General features: G+C 58.5%; 4 protein-coding genes across 4 annotated transcripts; 2 read left to right on the top strand and 2 right to left on the bottom strand.

Annotated features, from left to right (window-relative positions):
• The first annotated feature begins 10 nt into the window (after positions 1-10).
• On the top strand, positions 11-2935 carry DND1 (DND microRNA-mediated repression inhibitor 1). Its single transcript, XM_048960835.1, is given in 6 exon segments — positions 11-99; positions 101-248; positions 1232-1349; positions 1419-1880; positions 1962-2348; positions 2462-2935. Coding segments are annotated over 6 exon segments (1212 nt in total). The 3' UTR covers positions 2470-2935.
• A 1515-nt stretch (positions 2936-4450) lies between these two features.
• WDR55 (WD repeat domain 55) lies at positions 4451-6738 on the bottom strand. The gene is made up of 8 exons (XM_048960836.1): positions 6672-6738; positions 6465-6595; positions 6285-6385; positions 6130-6217; positions 5879-6058; positions 5697-5796; positions 5420-5589; positions 4451-5020 (listed from the first exon to the last, which is right to left on the bottom strand). The coding sequence occupies exons 1-8, from the start codon at positions 6687-6689 to the stop codon at positions 4699-4701; spliced, it is 1110 nt and encodes a 369-aa protein (XP_048816793.1). The 5' UTR covers positions 6690-6738; the 3' UTR covers positions 4451-4698.
• Positions 6739-6891: 153 nt separating this feature from the next.
• IK (IK cytokine) lies at positions 6892-15170 on the bottom strand. Its single transcript, XM_048960824.1, has 20 exons — positions 15096-15170; positions 14655-14721; positions 14412-14504; positions 13912-13971; positions 13192-13359; positions 12993-13107; positions 12675-12745; positions 12526-12572; positions 12191-12354; positions 11976-12084; positions 11524-11563; positions 10917-11100; positions 10591-10609; positions 9927-10003; positions 9539-9621; positions 9070-9127; positions 8545-8633; positions 8138-8246; positions 7511-7545; positions 6892-7172 (listed from the first exon to the last, which is right to left on the bottom strand). Exons 1-20 carry the CDS (start codon positions 15109-15111, stop codon positions 7145-7147), a joined length of 1632 nt encoding a protein of 543 aa, XP_048816781.1. The 5' UTR covers positions 15112-15170; the 3' UTR covers positions 6892-7144.
• A 55-nt stretch (positions 15171-15225) lies between these two features.
• On the top strand, positions 15226-16621 carry NDUFA2 (NADH:ubiquinone oxidoreductase subunit A2). The gene is made up of 3 exons (XM_048960839.1): positions 15226-15375; positions 15452-15558; positions 16433-16621. The coding sequence occupies exons 1-3, from the start codon at positions 15272-15274 to the stop codon at positions 16522-16524; spliced, it is 303 nt and encodes a 100-aa protein (XP_048816796.1). The 5' UTR covers positions 15226-15271; the 3' UTR covers positions 16525-16621.
• Positions 16622-16623: the final 2 nt, after the last annotated feature.

Here is a 16623-nt window from a genome sequence, read left to right as displayed (position 1 = left end):
ACCTCATCCCATGCCAAATGTTCTGACAACCAATAAATCTCGTCCATCCCACGCCTCGCCTTTTCTTCCTTCCTTTCTGCTCCTGCCACGAGCGCAGCGCTGCAGGATCGGGGGGCTGCACCGCATCCCCGGCCCTCCGCTCTCTCCTCCCTCCTCGGGGCGGGGCGGTCGAGGCCCAAAGGTGGGCGGTAGCTACGGAAAGTTCCAGAGCCGGGTGGGGACCACGAGGAACGGCGATGGCGGAGCAGGTGGGTGCTGTGCGGGACGGGGCTGCGGGGCGAGGCCGCGCTCGCGGGATCCCCGCTTGTTATGGAACGGCCGTCGGGCTTGGCGCTGCGCGGCTCGACGGCACCGCGTGGGGCCGGCAGGAACTCGGAGCGGCTGCCGGGGCGCTCGGTGCGCGCCCGTCGGGGCTCGGAGCCGCACTGCGCGGCGCTGCCGGGGTTGGGAGCCCCTCGTGGGACCGCTGCTGCCGGGACCCGCTCGGAGCTGACCCCGCAGGGTCCGCGGCTGCGTCCCTCTGGGCTTCGGGAAAGGCGGAACCCCGCGGGGACAGAAACGCAGCGGTGCGCGGGAGTAAAGTGCAAACGGACGGGATGTTAGCGTGAGCTGGGACCGGAGCGGTTGAGCCGTGAAGGCTGGAGGAGAGCTCTGCCGTCATGGATCCATCCCCACCGTGCGCTCTAACCACGTCCCTCCGTGCCGCATCGCCATGGCTCTGGGACACCTCCGGCGCCTCAAAGGCGGTGATGAGACCGGGCGGTACTTAATGAGTACTCGGTGATGATGGTGCTGTGTGGGCAGTGTCCTCGGCGCCTCCCTGCCGCTGCATTGTCCCGGGGGGTGGGCTGGAGGTGCGGGCTGGCTCTCCGTGTCCCACCCATATCCTGCCTGGGGCTGTGCTCACCGCGGTACGATGGCGATGGCTCAGAGCGGCACTTTGCTCCCGCCCTGCCTTGTGATGCACCCAAATCTTTGCTCTCAAAGCCTTTGCAGACATCTCTGGAGGAGCTGTTGGTGCCCGTGTGCTCTGCCAGAGTTGCTGCTGTTAGGCGGTGGAACAGGAGAGCTCTTTGGATGCGCCCTGAGGGCAGAGCAGCCCCACATTCCCCCACGTTGCAGTGCAGTGCTCAGCCTGGGGGCGGCGCTTCGGGGTTGGGATGCCTGCAGTTGGGCAGCCGGATGCTCTGCCCAGGGCGGCACCGACCTCCTCGCTCCCTCCCTCCCTCAGCAGTGGACCAGCAGCATCAACCGGGCCAATAAGATGGCTCTGCTCACCTGGATGAGAGAAACCGGCATCGACCTGGTGCAGGTGAACGGGCAGCGGCGGTACGGCGGCCCTCCGCCAGGTGGGTGCCAGCGGCTCGGCGCGGTGCTGCCCAGGGCTGGGCGGTGCTCTGACGTCTGTGTGCCCGCAGGGTGGGTGGGCAGCCCGCCGCCCCCAGGCTCCGAGGTGTACATCGCCAAGCTGCCGCGGGACCTGTATGAGGACAAGCTCATCCCGCTCTTCCAGAGCGTGGGGCAGCTCTACGAGTTCCGCCTCATGCTGACCTTCAGCGGGCTGAACCGCGGCTTCGCCTACGCCAAGTACAGCGACCAGCACAGCGCCGGGAAGGCCATCGCCGCCCTCAACAACTGGGAGGTGCAGGAGGGCCGCACCATCCTGGTGTGCCGGAGCTTCGAGAAGTGCGAGCTGAGCGTGAACGGGCTGCCCGCCACACTGCGCCGCGGGGAGCTGGGCGCCCTGCTGCTGGAGATCACCGAGGGGCTGCTGGGCTTAACGCTGCACAACAGCCCCGACCGCAAGCAGGGCAAGGTCGCCATGCTGACCTACTGCTCGCACCGGGCTGCTGCCATGGCCAAGAAAGCCCTGGTGGAAGGTACTGGGAGGCAGCGGGGTCGCTGGGGTTAGAGGTGGGGTGGGACGGACTGGGTGTGCAGCTGCTGTGGGTCTCTCCTAGGGAATGTCAGCGTCTTCAAGAAGGCGAAGGTGGAGTGGCTGAAGCCTGAGCTGAAGGAGCAGCTGCAGGCGCGTGGGGAGAAGCCGCCCCCCAGCAACGTGCGGCGCCTGGGGAGCCCCGAGCGGGGGCTGCCATCCTCGGAGCTGCGTGGTGCTCTGGGCCGACTGCAGGCCTTGTGCCGGTGGCTGCACCTGGGGAGCCCCCACTTCCTCACCAGGTGCGTGCAGGCAGAGCCCGACGGCTGGCAGCGGTACTGGGGCCAGGTGGTGATCCCATCCTACCCCGTGCCCTGCAGCACCTTCCTGTGGGTGCGGGAGGACGCGGCGGGCACCGCGGGGCACGAGAAGATCAAAGAGGTGGTAGCGCAGCTGGCCCTGATGATGCTGGGTGAGTCGGTCCCCACCTCCCCTCACTGCCTGGGGGCTCTCCTGGGGCTGGGGGCTGCTGGGGGTGGGCTGGGGGGAGAGGAACAGCATCCAGCGCTCTGCTCTCTCCTGCAGGGTACTGAGGATGTATGCGGGCACGCGTTGTGCCCCAGCTATGAAATGAACCCGAGACACCCGATGTCACATCGTGGAGCAGAGCTGAGCCCAGTGGGGCCGTGTTCCTGTTCAGCCTTGTTTTGAGTTCGTTGGGGGTTTGTTTAAGGGCCATCTGGAGGGCGTGGGCACTGCCGCGTTCCCACCGGCGCTGGGTCCGTTGTGAGCAGCGGGCACGTCCTGCCTGCTGCCATGTTTTCCTGTTGATGAAGTTGTTTTGTGTTGCTGTGGTGCTGCAGGGCTCTCAGGAGGAGCAGCAGCTGCCTGGAAGGATGTGAGCTGGGGGGGCTGGCAGGGGGAGGCTGGCACTGGGCCCCATTGCCTGCAGCCCCGTTGCCATGAGGCAGTTGGGGGACCCTGGGCTGTCTGCAGGCACTGCCTGCAGCCTGGAGGCCAGCGGCCACCTGCTGGCGATTAAAGGAGCCTGGGAAGCTGTGACGGTGTTCTGTTGTGTTCTGTTGCTGTGGTTTCCCTGGGTGGATCCCGTCCTGCAGCCAGGCGCACATTGGGCAGCTCCTGCTGACATCACCCCAACGTCACCCCTGCATGCAGTTCCTGAGGCACAGCAGCTGCCACCCGCCCTGGGCCGGCTTTAGCCCAGCGGTTCCTTCGGTTCAAACAATGTGCTTTCCGGGCTCCGAGTGGGGTTCGATCCCGCGGGCACCCCTGGCCCATTTTGTGTGTTCCCATCATTACTTTTAACCACTTCAGGGATCAGTGCTCTCCAGTGTCTTCATCAGTGACACTGAGTGGGATCGAGTGCTCCCTGAGCCGTCTGCAGGTGACACCAAGCTGTGAAGGGACACACCGAGGGACAGGATGCCATTCACAGACCCAGACTGAGCAGTGGGCCCAGGAGAATGTCGTGAGGTTCAACAAAGCCAAGCACACAGTCTGGCACCTGGACCGTGGCCACCACCGCTGTCGGTGCAAGCTGGGGGGTGACGGGATGGAGCACAGCCCTGCCAAAAAGGACTTGGGGTGCTGCTGGGTGGCAGCTGGACGTGAGCCAGTGCTGTGCCCTCGTAGCCCAGAGAGCAAACCGTACCCTGGGTGCACCCAAAGTGGCACAGCCAGCAGGGTGGTGAAGGGGATCTGCTCCTCTGCTCTGTGCCTTGAGACCTCACCTGGAGTGCTGCATCCGGACAGGGCGTGCTGAGCACAGGAGAGACGTGGAGCGGTTGGGGTGCGTGCAGAGGAGGGCCCAAAAATGCTCCCAGGGATGGCACAAATCCCTCGTGCAGGCACAGGTGAGCTGGAGGACAGCACTCACACCTCAGCTGCACTCACTTAGCACGCGGTCGTGCTGTTGAGCTCCAGCCCTGCATACATTCCTCATCAGCATCTTCCCCTCACCAATGTCCACCACTGTGGCTGCCATTTCTGGGCACATCTTGGCAAGTGCTGCAGGTGGCCTCACTACACATCCAGACACCAGGCATAAAATTCCACCCATCCGAGGGCTCTGCTGGCCAGAGCCCAGAACTCAGGACAACCCGAGGGGAGCAGCCTACAAGCTGTACCAGGGGTTGGACCAGAACACGCTCCCCTTCCCCAGCCAATGCACAGGATTCAGAGCAGGGATGTAACTCAGCCCAATGCAGGGATGCACACCATGCACTGGGAAATCAGGTCCTTGCCCTGCCCTGCATGAGCTGCCAATACCTCTGTGCCTCCAGCACCTGGGAGCCAACAGCCACCCCACTGCAGGGGACACAGCAGAGCAGCCTGGGAGCCCAAGGTCAGCCCAGGTGTGCTGCTCTGTCATGGAGCATGGGGGGAAAAAAGCAGGTTTCCTGCCAAAGACAGCTACAGTTTTGGATGCTGGGCCATTCATCAGCAGGGCTCTCATCACCCCAGTGCCCAGCAGAGACATCCCCAGTGTTCTGGAAAGTCTCAGGGAAGTTTGGGCAAGTCAAGCCATCAGCACAAGCTGCTAGGAACCAAAAGGCACTACGTTTTTAATACCCCTGATGCCTAAGCTTAACAGTTGACCGATGCTTGATGTATCTGCTCAGGATGTGGTGCAGGCTCTGCTGCAGCCTGGAGGAAACACGGCACAGTCCTCACCGACCCTGTGGAACCTCACAGCAGACGGGAGCTGACCCATTTTCTCTCCGTGACCCCACCATCTCCACCAGCACCCTGCTCTGTTCCCAGCCTCAGGACATCCACAGCCACCAGCAGACCACAGCTCCTCAGTCACTGTCATCACTGTCGCTCCCTGTTGCCGCCTCCGCTGTGGTTTCCTGCTCCTCTCTTAGGTCTGCAAAGAAGTCCTCCCCGCTGCCTGCAGCCTTACTGCTCAGGGCTTTCAGTGGCCCCCCCCGCTTCTTCTTCTTGCGGTACTCATCCACCACCATGGAGCCCAGCGAGGAGATGTCCCAGAACTTCACCTTCTGGTCGTGGGCACAGCTGGCCAGGAGCTGCCCGCCTGGGGCCACAGCCAGCTGCTCAATGGGCTCCCCCAGGTGCTGCCCAACGCACCCCAGCACCCGGTTGGGCAAAATGTTCACCGCCCTGGGGAAAAGTGAATGGATGCAGCACAGTGAGGGGCAGAGCCTTGGGGAATGTAAGCCCACCCCTCCAGCTCAATGCATTCCTTCCAGAATGAGCAGAAGCTTTCTTTGCCCTGCCCTCCGAGGCTCATCTCGCTCTGCACCCTCCCCAGAGCCCTTCCCATTGCATCATTTTCCCCCAGAGGGTGGTGAGGCACTGGCACAGGTTGCCCAAGGAGGCTGTGGATGCCCCATCCCTGCAGGCATTCAAGGCCAGGCTGGATGTGGCTCTGGGCAGCCTGGGCTGCTGGTTGGTGACCTGCACATAGCAGGGGGATTGGAACCAGATGCTCACTGTGGTCCTTTTCAACCCAGGCCATTCTGTGATGTGATTCTATGATCCCACACCCACAGCGCTGACCTGATGACCCCGTCGAGGGATCCTGTGCACACGATGCTCTCTGTGACGGGGACCATGCAGTCCACTGACTCGGCCCTCAGAGAGAAGCGGTCACTGGTGGCCCCAAAACCATTCCAGTTGAAGAGGTAGATGGTTCCTTCGCTGGAGCCACAAGCCACTTTCTTCCCTCGCTAAGCAAGAAGGGGGAGACCAAAGCACAGGGAGAACACATGAACCAGAGCATGGCAAGGAAACAACAGGGCTGTGCATGTGCTGGGCTGCAGGGCCCCCAGCCTACCTTCAGCAGCACAACCGATGTCAGATCCCCGCTCTGTGGCTCCGATAGCAGCTCAAAGCGGCGCCTTTTGATGTTGAAGACTCCCATGGTGCCGTCGCCACTGCGGGAAATGGAGCGGCCCCGTGGGGCGGGGGCAGGGGGCAGCACTAAGCCCGCCAAGGGCAGCGCCAGCCCCGCAGTACCTGGCGGTCAGCAGGATCTTCCCGGCCCCATCCACGGCCATGGCGCTGATGTACTCCTCGTGCTGCCGGGCCTCCAGCACGGCGCCGCCCTTGCGCAGGTCCCACACTTTGAGCTCCCCGTTGTCGTCGCCCGTGGCCAGCAGGTGCTGATCGACGGGCAGCACGCAGTTGAGGGCCGCGCTGCGGGACCACGTGGGTCAGCCGAGGGCTGAGCAGCACTCAGGGTTCCCGCAGCCCGGCCCGGCACGCACCCGTGGGCTTTGGCGATGCGCGTCTCCAGGCGGCCGTCCTCCACTGCCAGCACGTGGACGGCTTTGTCTTTGGCCACGGTGAGCAGCTCTGGGGACGGAGAGCCGTCAGCGCGGCCCCGACCCGACCGCGGCCCCGCCGCCGGCCCCGCACTCACTGTGTCCATCCTGGGAGAAGGCGACATCGCGGCACGACTTCAGGTGGTGTCCCGAAGACCAGAGCTGGCGGTTGTTCCCTTGCACGCAGCAGTACGAGTACCTGCGGGCGGCCGTGAGGCGGGGCCGTGCGGGGCGCCCACGGTACTTACCGGCACCCATAGGTCCCCACAGGTACTCACAGATAGACGTCGCCGTCCACGTCCCCCGCCGCCAGCAGCTCCCGCTCCGGGTGCAACGCGATGGCGTTGGCCGCTGCCTCCAAGCAGATGTCGTCGGGGGTGTCCCGGAGCTGCGGCTCCGCGGGCGGCTCCTGCGGGCGGGATGGAGCGCGGTGAGGTGAGACGCGGCTCCGCAACCCCCGCCCCGCACCCCACGCCGCCGCGCACCTCCTCGGACTCCGCCATGCTGCCGCGGACAGCCTGCTGCGCATGCCCAGGCTGTGCCGGCGCTAGAGCGCCCCCTGGCGGCCGGGCTGACTGATGCGGAGGCCGCCGGTTCGAAACCCGGGTCCGACTCGTTTGCCCCCCCACCCCACCCCCCGGCCTAGGCCTCAACGCTGAGCCGAGCTAAACACCGCTCTGCTACACATGTACACGAACGCAGAAGCCTTGAATGTAATTTTATTACGTCTACGAGGGTTGCAAATCACAAGCTGTACAACAAACTCGAGGAGAGAGCCCCAGCACAGCCCCACAGCACGAGGCTGGGGCTCTGCGTGCTGCCCGGAGCAGGAAGTCAGCCAGTGTGGGGGTGAAGGAGGGGCAGCCCGCTGAGGCACGCCTGCGCTCTGGGAACACTGCATCCAGCAGGACGAGGCTCCAGGAGCAGAAGGATCAGATGTAGGCAGGCAGCTACAGCCTCAGTACTTGGGCCTTTTCACTTCCACCCTGGAAAGAGAGATGGGCACAAGGCTGGTGAGGTTGCAGGAAAGGAGAGCAATCCCCCTCCATTCTAGGGTTCAGTAGCAAAGCACCATCCTAAGGGCACGCAGCAGGTGACTGTGATGAAGAGCCCAAAAAGTCATCACCTCCCACATCTGCTCTGCCCCCAGCCAAGGCCCAGGAGAGAGGTACCCTGCATAGCACTTGAGGGGCTGAATGTTCTCCCCATCCTTCCAGTCCCATTGCCTAGAGGCAGCAGAGAGGTCTTTGCCCCCTGCAGCCCCAAGAGGACTTGTAGGAGACGGCCCCACTGCTGAGCCAAAAGCAGGGATCACTTTACTAACCCATCAGCCTCCAGTTTCTTCCTCTTCTCAATGATCTGTGAAAAAAAACACAAATGCCTGTTATACTTTGTGCACAGCCAGCTACCCAACTGCCCCTTTCCTCCATAAGGACAAAGCAAGCAGCAGAAGCACTGTAGGGTGCAAGACACAGTGAGGGCTACAGCTGGAGCAAAGTTGTCACCAAGCTGTCCATAAACTTGGCCTGTTCTCCCTTTGCTCCGTTTTGGCCATCAAAGACAAGTCCCATTTTTGTTTAGCATCTGTTCTCGCTTTTTCCTAGCCCACCCCACAGTACTGGGGGTGCTCCTGGCCTGCTCATTTTGACAAGACCTCCTCCTCTTGGATATCATCCCAGCTCTGCTTCTTAGAAAACAGGAAGCCACAGAACATGCCCTGTCCCCTCCAAGCCCACCCGAACAGCTTAGAGCTGCTGCCTTTGGACACATCCATTTGCTACACAGTACTAAGCAGAAAACCCCGCTACACAACAGCAAGCCTGGCCGCTAGGGCATGAGCCAGACCAAGGAGAAGTGCCTAGCACAGCAAGCTAGATGGGAGCTCTCTTGACCCAGGGATATGCTGGTAATTCACAGCATGAAAAAACCACCCCCAGCAGCAGGCACTCACTGCACTGATCTTCTTCCACTGCCGGTCCAGCTCCGCCTTGTCATTCGTCTCCTTGAAGCGACGGGTTTTGCGTCCCTCAGACATTTTGATCCCGTACTGGAAGGCTGCCCTGGGAAGGAATGAGACAGCTCAGCACTTGTGCAGTTCTGAGGTGCTGGAACAGATACATCTGACCCAGCCACAAGCCTGTACTGCACCGAGCCAGCTTAGCACCCTGGAAACGGGCTGGGCAGGCATTCTTCAGAGCAAAGACAAGTCACCAAGCCCAGGATCCATGGTTCCTGCCCCTCACAAGCTTTTTCATTCAGTGTCGGTGCTCCCCCAACACCTGGGTTTGGGAGATACTGCCATTCCCACCCACAACCAATTCCTCAGCTGATCTAGCACTTCACAAGTGCTGCACTCACTTGGGCAGAGCCTCTTTGTTGTTCATGTATTCACTGTATTCCTCCTGGGTATCGAAGTCCCAGCGGCCCAAAGGCCCCTTCTTGTTACCCTGCAGCAAACAGAGATGATTCAGCAGCTCCTCAGCTGACACCAGCCAGGACTTTTCATGCCTTTTGTACGCCTGCAAGACCTCAGACTGTCATCAGTCTCAGTTCAACAGATCCATGCATCCAGTATGGACCTGGCTCTAAGATCTCCTCCCCTGGAAGACCCAGCCAGGAAATCCCATGGAAATGGGAACTGAAACAGATGAGCATACATTACCAAACCTCTTCCCAAGAGCCATAAAGCAGCACGTTTGCTCTTTGGGACAACAGATCTCACCTAGACCCAAGCACACAGTAGCTTGGCAAGCCCCAAACCACAACCAGCACACAGCTCCTGGTATTCAGTGCTTTACACAAGCCTGCTTTCTCTCCAGTGGGACCCTCTAGGCCTGCAGTGATACCTAGTTCACTGTCTGGCCTCGGCTTATGGCAGCCTACCTGATCCATCTTGCTGTAGTCTACCTCTTCATCACTGTCCACAGCCATATCATCCATTCTGTATGGGGAAAACAAAAAGGCACAGCAAATGCTCAGAGTAGGTCTCTGAGTCACAAGATCAGGATCTTGGAGTCAGGTGTCAATAGTAACGAGGCAGTGAGCTCATGACAGGTATCTCTCATGTCCCCAGGTTGAAAACTAAGCTAACCAGAGAGAAGGCCCTCCAACCCAGAAGATTCTCAGCCATCTCTGCTTTCCCCTGGCACTGAGGAGCAGAAGGTTCCAAAGAAGAGACACAAGGAGCATTTTACCAAAAAGTTGCATAGACTGGCAAGGCACCACAGCCAATTGAAGGCCTTCTCCTTCCAGCAAGGAGCTGTGGGGCTGGTGAGCAAGCTCCTGCTGCTAGAGAACAGTGACCCCTTGGTGCACCCTGCTCCCAACCCACAGCTTCTTGCTGCTCTCTTACGTAGCAGGGTAGCACTCTGCATAGCTGTTGGACATGCCGAAGAAGTCTCCCAGCTGCTTCTTGTCTTCTGGCTTCTTCAATGTGACAACAGTAAAGGAAAACAGCAGCAGATAGGCTTATGTACAGCTAAGGGCTGAGCACAACGAGGCGAACGGCAGATTCCCCTACACACAGCAGACACCTGCCCCAACACAACTGATCCAGACACTGCCGAGCTTATGTTTGGTTTACAACAAATAACAAGGTGCAAGTGGCATTTCTCTACTACAGAAGGAAGAGCCCTCCCACAGGAAGGAAGGACAGCCACATAGCCACTCAGGTACAGCCTGCCTACAGAGGAAGCCTGGCCCTGCAGTCAGCCAGGCTGCTCAGACAGTAAAGGATATGTCTCTGTTCCTTCCCAGCCAGCAGCTCCAGCAAACTTCTCGTTGATGGACTTGATGAGCTCCTTGGCAGAGCCAGGTCCTGGAACAGAGAGAGCAGCAGGATGAGTTATAGTGGGGGAAATGGCTCACCATATTACACCTGGAAAGAGCCTCTTTCTGTATGATCAGTTCATGCAGCTTTAGGGCAGCTTTAGGGCAGCTTTAGGGCAGCCTAGGGCAGCCTGCTGCAGGATGGACAGCAGTGGGATGGGGTAGCAGACAGGAGCACAGGCTGCACACAAAGTAGGAGAGGGAAAGCTGGAGAACACCAGTGAGCAGCAAACTTCAGTTTGAGCACATACAGAGGTAATTCATGCAAGGCTGATCCTAGGAAGAACTTGAATCCTCCTCAGCTTATAGCTGGCATAACGTCATATGAGTGGATTTGCTACTAGAAAAGCATTTGTATACCTTCAACCAGGGCTGACCTGCAGCAGTTCATAGACAAGAGACTCTTAACTCCATTACCCACCTCCCACAGCAGACGACTCCCTCTGTCACAGCAGTTTTTGGGAGAATGGAGTTCAAGCAAGACAGCGAGGCAAGCAGCTGTTCAACAGCGTGCAACGCCATGTGACCTCACTGCAACGTCCAGCCTCATTCAAACAAACACACAGCTTTACTCACCTTTGTCAATGTCTGCGGGCTGCAAAGAAGAGGGAGAGATACTGTGTCACTTGGGAGGGCTGAAAGCACGCACCTGATGGTGCTGCATGACTTGCAGCTCTACTTCTAAGTTTGCTCATGGGAATCACACGCACACAGAGCCAAATCATAAAAGCCACCGGCCTGTGCCAGTTTTGCCTTGCCTGCTGAAGGAGAGGACAAGCACCCCAGCACCCAGCAGCCCCTAGCTGCAGAGACAGAGCTCAACACGAGCTGAACACAGCACAGCTGGGAGTGCGACCACACCAGCCCTACAGCTACACTCAGCACGCTGCAGAAGCACTCACCTCGTCATCAGCCTTGGGCTTCTCAAAGTAGCTGTGCCTCTTCTTCTCCTCCTCCCGCTCCCTCTCGCGCTCCCTGTCCCGGTCCCGCTCCCTGTCCCGCTCTCTCTCGCGGTATCTCTCCCGCTCCTTATCCCGTGGCATCTTTGCAGTGGATGGGACATAATCCCCAATGTCTTCAAAGATGCTAAAGTGGAAAAGAGCCCACACTTACAGGTGGTGTAAGAGAAGCCACAACCGCCTCCCTTCGATCTGGAACCTGACAAAGGAAGGTGCGGCATCAACACAGAGAGCTGAGCATGCCCTCTAGAACTGGCTTCTCCATCTCTCAGAAGTATTGCTGCATTTCTGCTCTCTTCTGTCATCTGTTGAATTTGCCTCTTGTGGACCAGGCCAAGAGACAGCCCTCGCCTGCCTCAATCAGGAAATAAAACAAAGCTCGCCTCCAGCCTTAGCCACCTTGCCTTAAAAAGCAGCCTGAACAGCACATCCAAAGAGGCAGCTTGCTCCACACGCACGAAGCCCAGTACTCTCCAAACTCAGCTGATCAAAAAGGCATTAAGGCATATAGCTTTGATCCCACAGCCTGCGGAGGCAGAAGGGCACTTACTTCATATCAGCTTCAGGGGGTTTCTTCTCATCCAGCTTCCCTGCAAGGACACAATAGCAGTAAGATGCACGTTGTTCCGCACCCCACCTGTGCTGCTTCCCAGCCCAAACAGTGCCATGCCTGGAGGACGTCCTCCCAGCTTCCCCTTCTGTTACCACACCACAGCACCTCGGCAGTCCATCAAGTTCCTCCCCCACAGAGGGCATTTCCCTAACAAACTGCTTAAGACCAGAAAACAGAGCAGCACAAGCCACTCTTGCGGCTGTACTTTCTCAGCATTTACTCAGTTGTGAACATCCTGCCTTCAGGATGCAGTGTTTGCAACAGGAAGTCACCACCCTCCAAGTCCACTGCCCCACAGTGCAGAGAGTGCAGGAAATAAAAACGGATCTCATTCTCTCAGGAGAGGCTTCAGGCACGAGTCCTTCCACTTGGCTCCCTTCAGCACCTACCTTTATCTTTCTTCTTGAGCTTCTTGTTGCGGGTTCCTTGCCTGAGATAAGAGAGGATCTGTGTCAGCTTGCTGATGACGATGTCATTTGTGGTCAGCGTAGTCTGTGCCTGAAAGAGAAATGCCCAAGGAAGTGGTTGCCTCTCTGCAGAGGGCGAGCCCTGCTCCAGGCGAGTCAAACCAGCACAGTCAGGAAGCTGGCAGCTGGCCGGGTACCTCCATGGTGGGGCAGTCGGCCTTGCTCCGGATCAGCGTGGTGGGAATATCGGTGTCAGCGTACTCGTCATCCAGATCTACCACGTAGGCCATCCTCCCTGGCAGGAACAGCTCATTCCTCTCGTAGGCTTTGTTCTTGAACAGGATGCGGTAGATATTTCGACCTGAACGGAAAAGAAAACCAAGTTTAGCTGATCAGAAACATCAGAATCAGCTCCTAAGAGCCGTGCTTGGACCCTCGAGTTCATAATTCCTATATTATATGCCTCCTTCCGTCAGCTTCAGCATTTCTCCCACATTCAAAACACAACGCAGCCACATGCACACAGCCTTACCCAACCGAGTCTTAAATTCAATCTTGTTCTCAGGATCTTCATCTTTCCTGAAAAGACAGAGGAATTGAGCACGCTAAGCAACGCCCCCTCTGCATCATCCTCTCTGAGAGGCAGCTGCACTCCGGAGCACAAAACCCTCCACCACTCACTTGGTTTCTTTCTGAGGCTTCTCCATCATTTCCTCTTCTTCCTTCTCCTTGCTGGCAATCTCAGCCCGTACCTAGCCACAGAGTAAACCTGTGCATTACAGACCACATCACACCACTGCTGTTCATCACAACAAGGAAGGCCACAGCCACTAGTTCCCCAGCCATTCAGAAATCTTTCCATGAAAGGACGATGCGTTCCAGCAGTGCACGGCAATATCCCAGCATCTGACAGCAGCAACGACCACCCCCTCCTCACCACCTCTGCAGGCTGGATGGGCCACAAGCACAGAAGAGCAGCACGGGGACATCTGCACTCACCTTCTGCAGCAGGGCAAAGTCCAGACCCTTCACCAAGTGAGTGTGCTCCATGTCACCACCCAAGAACTTGGACTCTTGGATCAACTGTCTCCTCTTCTCTGCAGCAGATTTATCCCTGTACAACAGAAGTGGAGGCTGTTATGAGACAGCCTCTCTGGAGCAGGCTGTTAGGAGAAGGCCACGTCACAAGCTCACGTACGCCTCTGCAGTGGGCCCCACAGCCCTGTAGTTTGCAGTTGTGCTGATCAGCTCTGTTTCCTCGTAGTCCTTGTTCACACCATCTCTTCTCTCCTTGGCTCGATCCCTGTACTTCTCAGCCAACTCTCTTTCACGCTCTATCTCCTGCTGGCGCAGCTTTGCATAATAGCTGAGGTTGGAGAAACAGCCCAACGTTAGTGACACATTCAACGTTTGAGGCACTGTTCCTGCAACAGCCTCTAATGCCCAACATGTGCCCGTTTCACTCTCCATCTCTTCCCCAAACACAAACTAAAGCACTGCGGAACACAGCATCTCAGATGAGACGAGATGAGATGAGATGCTGTAACGAGGAGCTCGGTTTTCCCTTCCAAAAGGAAAAGATCTGAGGGCAGTGCTGCTGCACAGATGTGTCCCAAAGGACACTGTCACTACTGCAGGTGTCCTAGCACTGTTCTACCCTGCTAGACGCATACAGTCTCTCCCATTTCTTCTGGTGGCAAAGCTGCACTTCCACCTACTGCTGCTATTGCACATCTGTTCCCATGGGCTGTGACAGTCAGTCATCTTGAGCTCTTCTTATACAAATTAACTCCAAAGCTCCAGAACAATCCAGGCCACTAAGCATCGTTCTTGGAAGCCCAAAAGCTCAGGTGTCACATCCACGGGAAGTACATAACAAATAAAGGGAAAGCCCTGATGCATCACTTTCAATGTTTACCTTTTCTTCTTCCTTCTACGAGCAGCTGGATCTTCATCTTCATTGTACTCCCGGGGCATCCTGGAAAAGGGTAAAAAACAACAGGTACAACCTGCACAGCCAAACACAGGCAGCACGACAGAACAGTCACAGCAGAACATCACAAAGCCCAAAGACAGGAATAGCACCAATTATCTCCAAAAAGTCAACAGGGAGAGGAAGACAAAGTTCACATCTGCACTCAGCAAGAACCTAATCTGCCTCTTTAGGGTTTTAACCACATAAAACATTCTAACAACTCTGACCCACCAGTTTCTCACATTAACTCTAGTAACACACACATGCAACATACACACCCCAGCATAAACCAAGGTGCAGGTCTGCTCCCCAGGCTCTGTCTCCACACTTACTAGCACAGGCATTTGAATACTCCACTACTTATGGAGTCACACAGATACAATGCTCCTGAGGGATGAAGGCTCTGCTGTGCCCCACAGCCCCACGAAATACACCCTACTCACTCATGGTGGCGAGATTTTGACGGCGGCGCTGATGTTGGCGTCGCCCGCGGGGTCATGAGAAGCTTTCGAAAGTCTTCATTGGTGAGTTTGGACCTGCAAGGAAGTGAGAAGAGCAACCATCACCTCCCGGCAGGTTCCGAGGGTCTGCCTGTAGGAGGTGCCCAGGCGCCCTGCGGGGCACTGCCAGGCTGCGTGTGCAGAACGCGGCGCTGTGCCCTGCTCCGATCCCCGCACAGTACTCACTGGTGGAAGGAGTGAGCGTCGTCCACATCGTGGCCATCGGGGGCCAGGGGGTTGGAGAACGGTTCACCTGGGGACGGGAGGGAACAGCTCTCAGAGCCGGCCTCTGCAGCCAGCCCCTCCGGCACGGGCCCCGCTGGGGGTAGGCCCAGCCGTCACCGGGCTGTCACACCCTGCGGCACGGCCAGCCGTCAACGGGCTGTCGCACCCTGCGGCGGCTTCGCCGAGTCCCACAGGCTCGATGCCACCTTCCTAGGCCGTTCCAGCCACCCCCAAGCGCCCCATCCCTTCGCTGCTACGCCACAGGGCCGGGCCACAGGGCCGGGCCACAGGGCCGCGCCACCCGCCGCCCCCCGCTCCGCCCCAGTACCCCCCGTTCCACGATCCTCTCCCCAGCCCCCAGCAGCGCTCCCCGCTCCCCGCAGCCCCCCCGGTTCCCCTCACCGTCCCTCTCCGGCATTGCTGCCCGCTCCGCTCCCCTCAGCCGTCGCACCGGAAGTGCCGGAAGTGCCCGTCGCTCTCCCCACCTCCCATTGGCCAGTGGGCTGAGCGGGCGCGCCGATTGGCCGAGAGCCGGTACCACGCCCCCCGGCCCCGGCAGCGAGAGAGCGGCGCGCAAGATGGCGGCGGCGGTCGTGAGGGGCATCGGGGGCGGTTTGGGCCGCAGCCTGCGGGAGCTCCGCGTCCATCTGTGCCAGCGCTCGGCCGGCAGCCGCGGCGCCAGGTGAGCCCGGGGCCGGCTGCGGGGGAGGGCAGGGGGCTGCGGTACGCGGCTCTGACGGCCCGCCCGACCTTGTCAGGGAGTTCATCGAGCAGCACTACGTGACGCTGAAGCAGGCGAACCCCGACTTCCCCATCCTCATCCGCGAGTGTTCCGGCGTGCAGCCCCGGCTGTGGGCGCGGTACGGTGAGTGGAGCGCTCTGCGGCGAGAGCTGGGCTCGGGGCTTGGGCGGCGAGAAGCTCCGTGCTGCTGCGAGCTGCGTTTGTGCTCTGCGTGCTCAGCCAGCGCCACGAAGGGAGTGGGAAGGCTGTTCTGTAAGGGCTTTGCTTTTGTCCCGAAGCCACCGGCATCAAATAAACGTCCTTCTCGGCCCCGACCCCCAGCTCAGGCTGCCCGGCCCAGCTTGGCACGGGGCAGCTCCGGGGACGGGGCACTCACAGCCCTCTGGGAAAGGGATTTCTTTCACGCGTCTGACCTCAATCTCCCCTCTTTTAAAGCCATTCACCCTTGTCCTGTTGCTTTCTGAAAGTGTAAAAAAGTCGGTCTCCTTCTTGTTTATAAGTTCCCTTTAAGTACTGAAAGGCTGTGATGAGGTTCCCCCCAGGTGTATTAACCTTTTAAACAGGAGACCCCTCGTGCCAGCACCTGCAGGTCTCTTCTTCGTGATTTGCAGGAAGATACAGCCCTCAATAAGGGCTACCATAGGAGCAGTGAGTTTTTCAGCAGTTTTACTGAGGGGCTTGTGAGGATCTTTACGTGAGCCAAAAGCAACCAGGCTGATTACTATGGGACATCATAGTGGCCTCTGCTCAGCTGCAGTGCCACAAGTTTAAAGAGGTGAGCAAATGTGGTAGGGTACTTTGGTATCTCCAAAGGAATGGCTGAGCAGTGGGATCGAGGAAGGTGGAAAAAGTAACTAGGGCACAGGAGGGCATCTGGGGAGTGCTGGGGGGTGGTGATGCTGACCTGAGATGTGATGTTGGCCCTGGGAAACCCCAAGCAGGGCCTTGGTTCACTCTTCCAGCAGAAAAAAGGCCTAACCCTCCCTCTTTTCTGCAGAGTTTGGCAAGGAGAAAAGCGTGTCGCTGCATAACCTCAGTGTGGATGAAGTAGCCAAGGCCTTGGAGAACATTGTGAAAGGCAAGGTGTGAAGACAGCCAGCAAACATACTGAATGCTTTACTTGTGATTTTTAATGTAAAATGTGTATCCTTAACTTAATCACATAAATGTACATGCTTCTCCTGAGCA

This window comes from Lagopus muta, chromosome 14 (genome assembly GCF_023343835.1).
Source record: "Lagopus muta isolate bLagMut1 chromosome 14, bLagMut1 primary, whole genome shotgun sequence".
In the NCBI taxonomy this organism is placed as follows: Eukaryota; Metazoa; Chordata; class Aves; order Galliformes; family Phasianidae; genus Lagopus; species Lagopus muta.
Note: the sequence above shows the minus strand (reverse complement) of the source record. Positions and strands in the feature narration are given on the sequence as shown.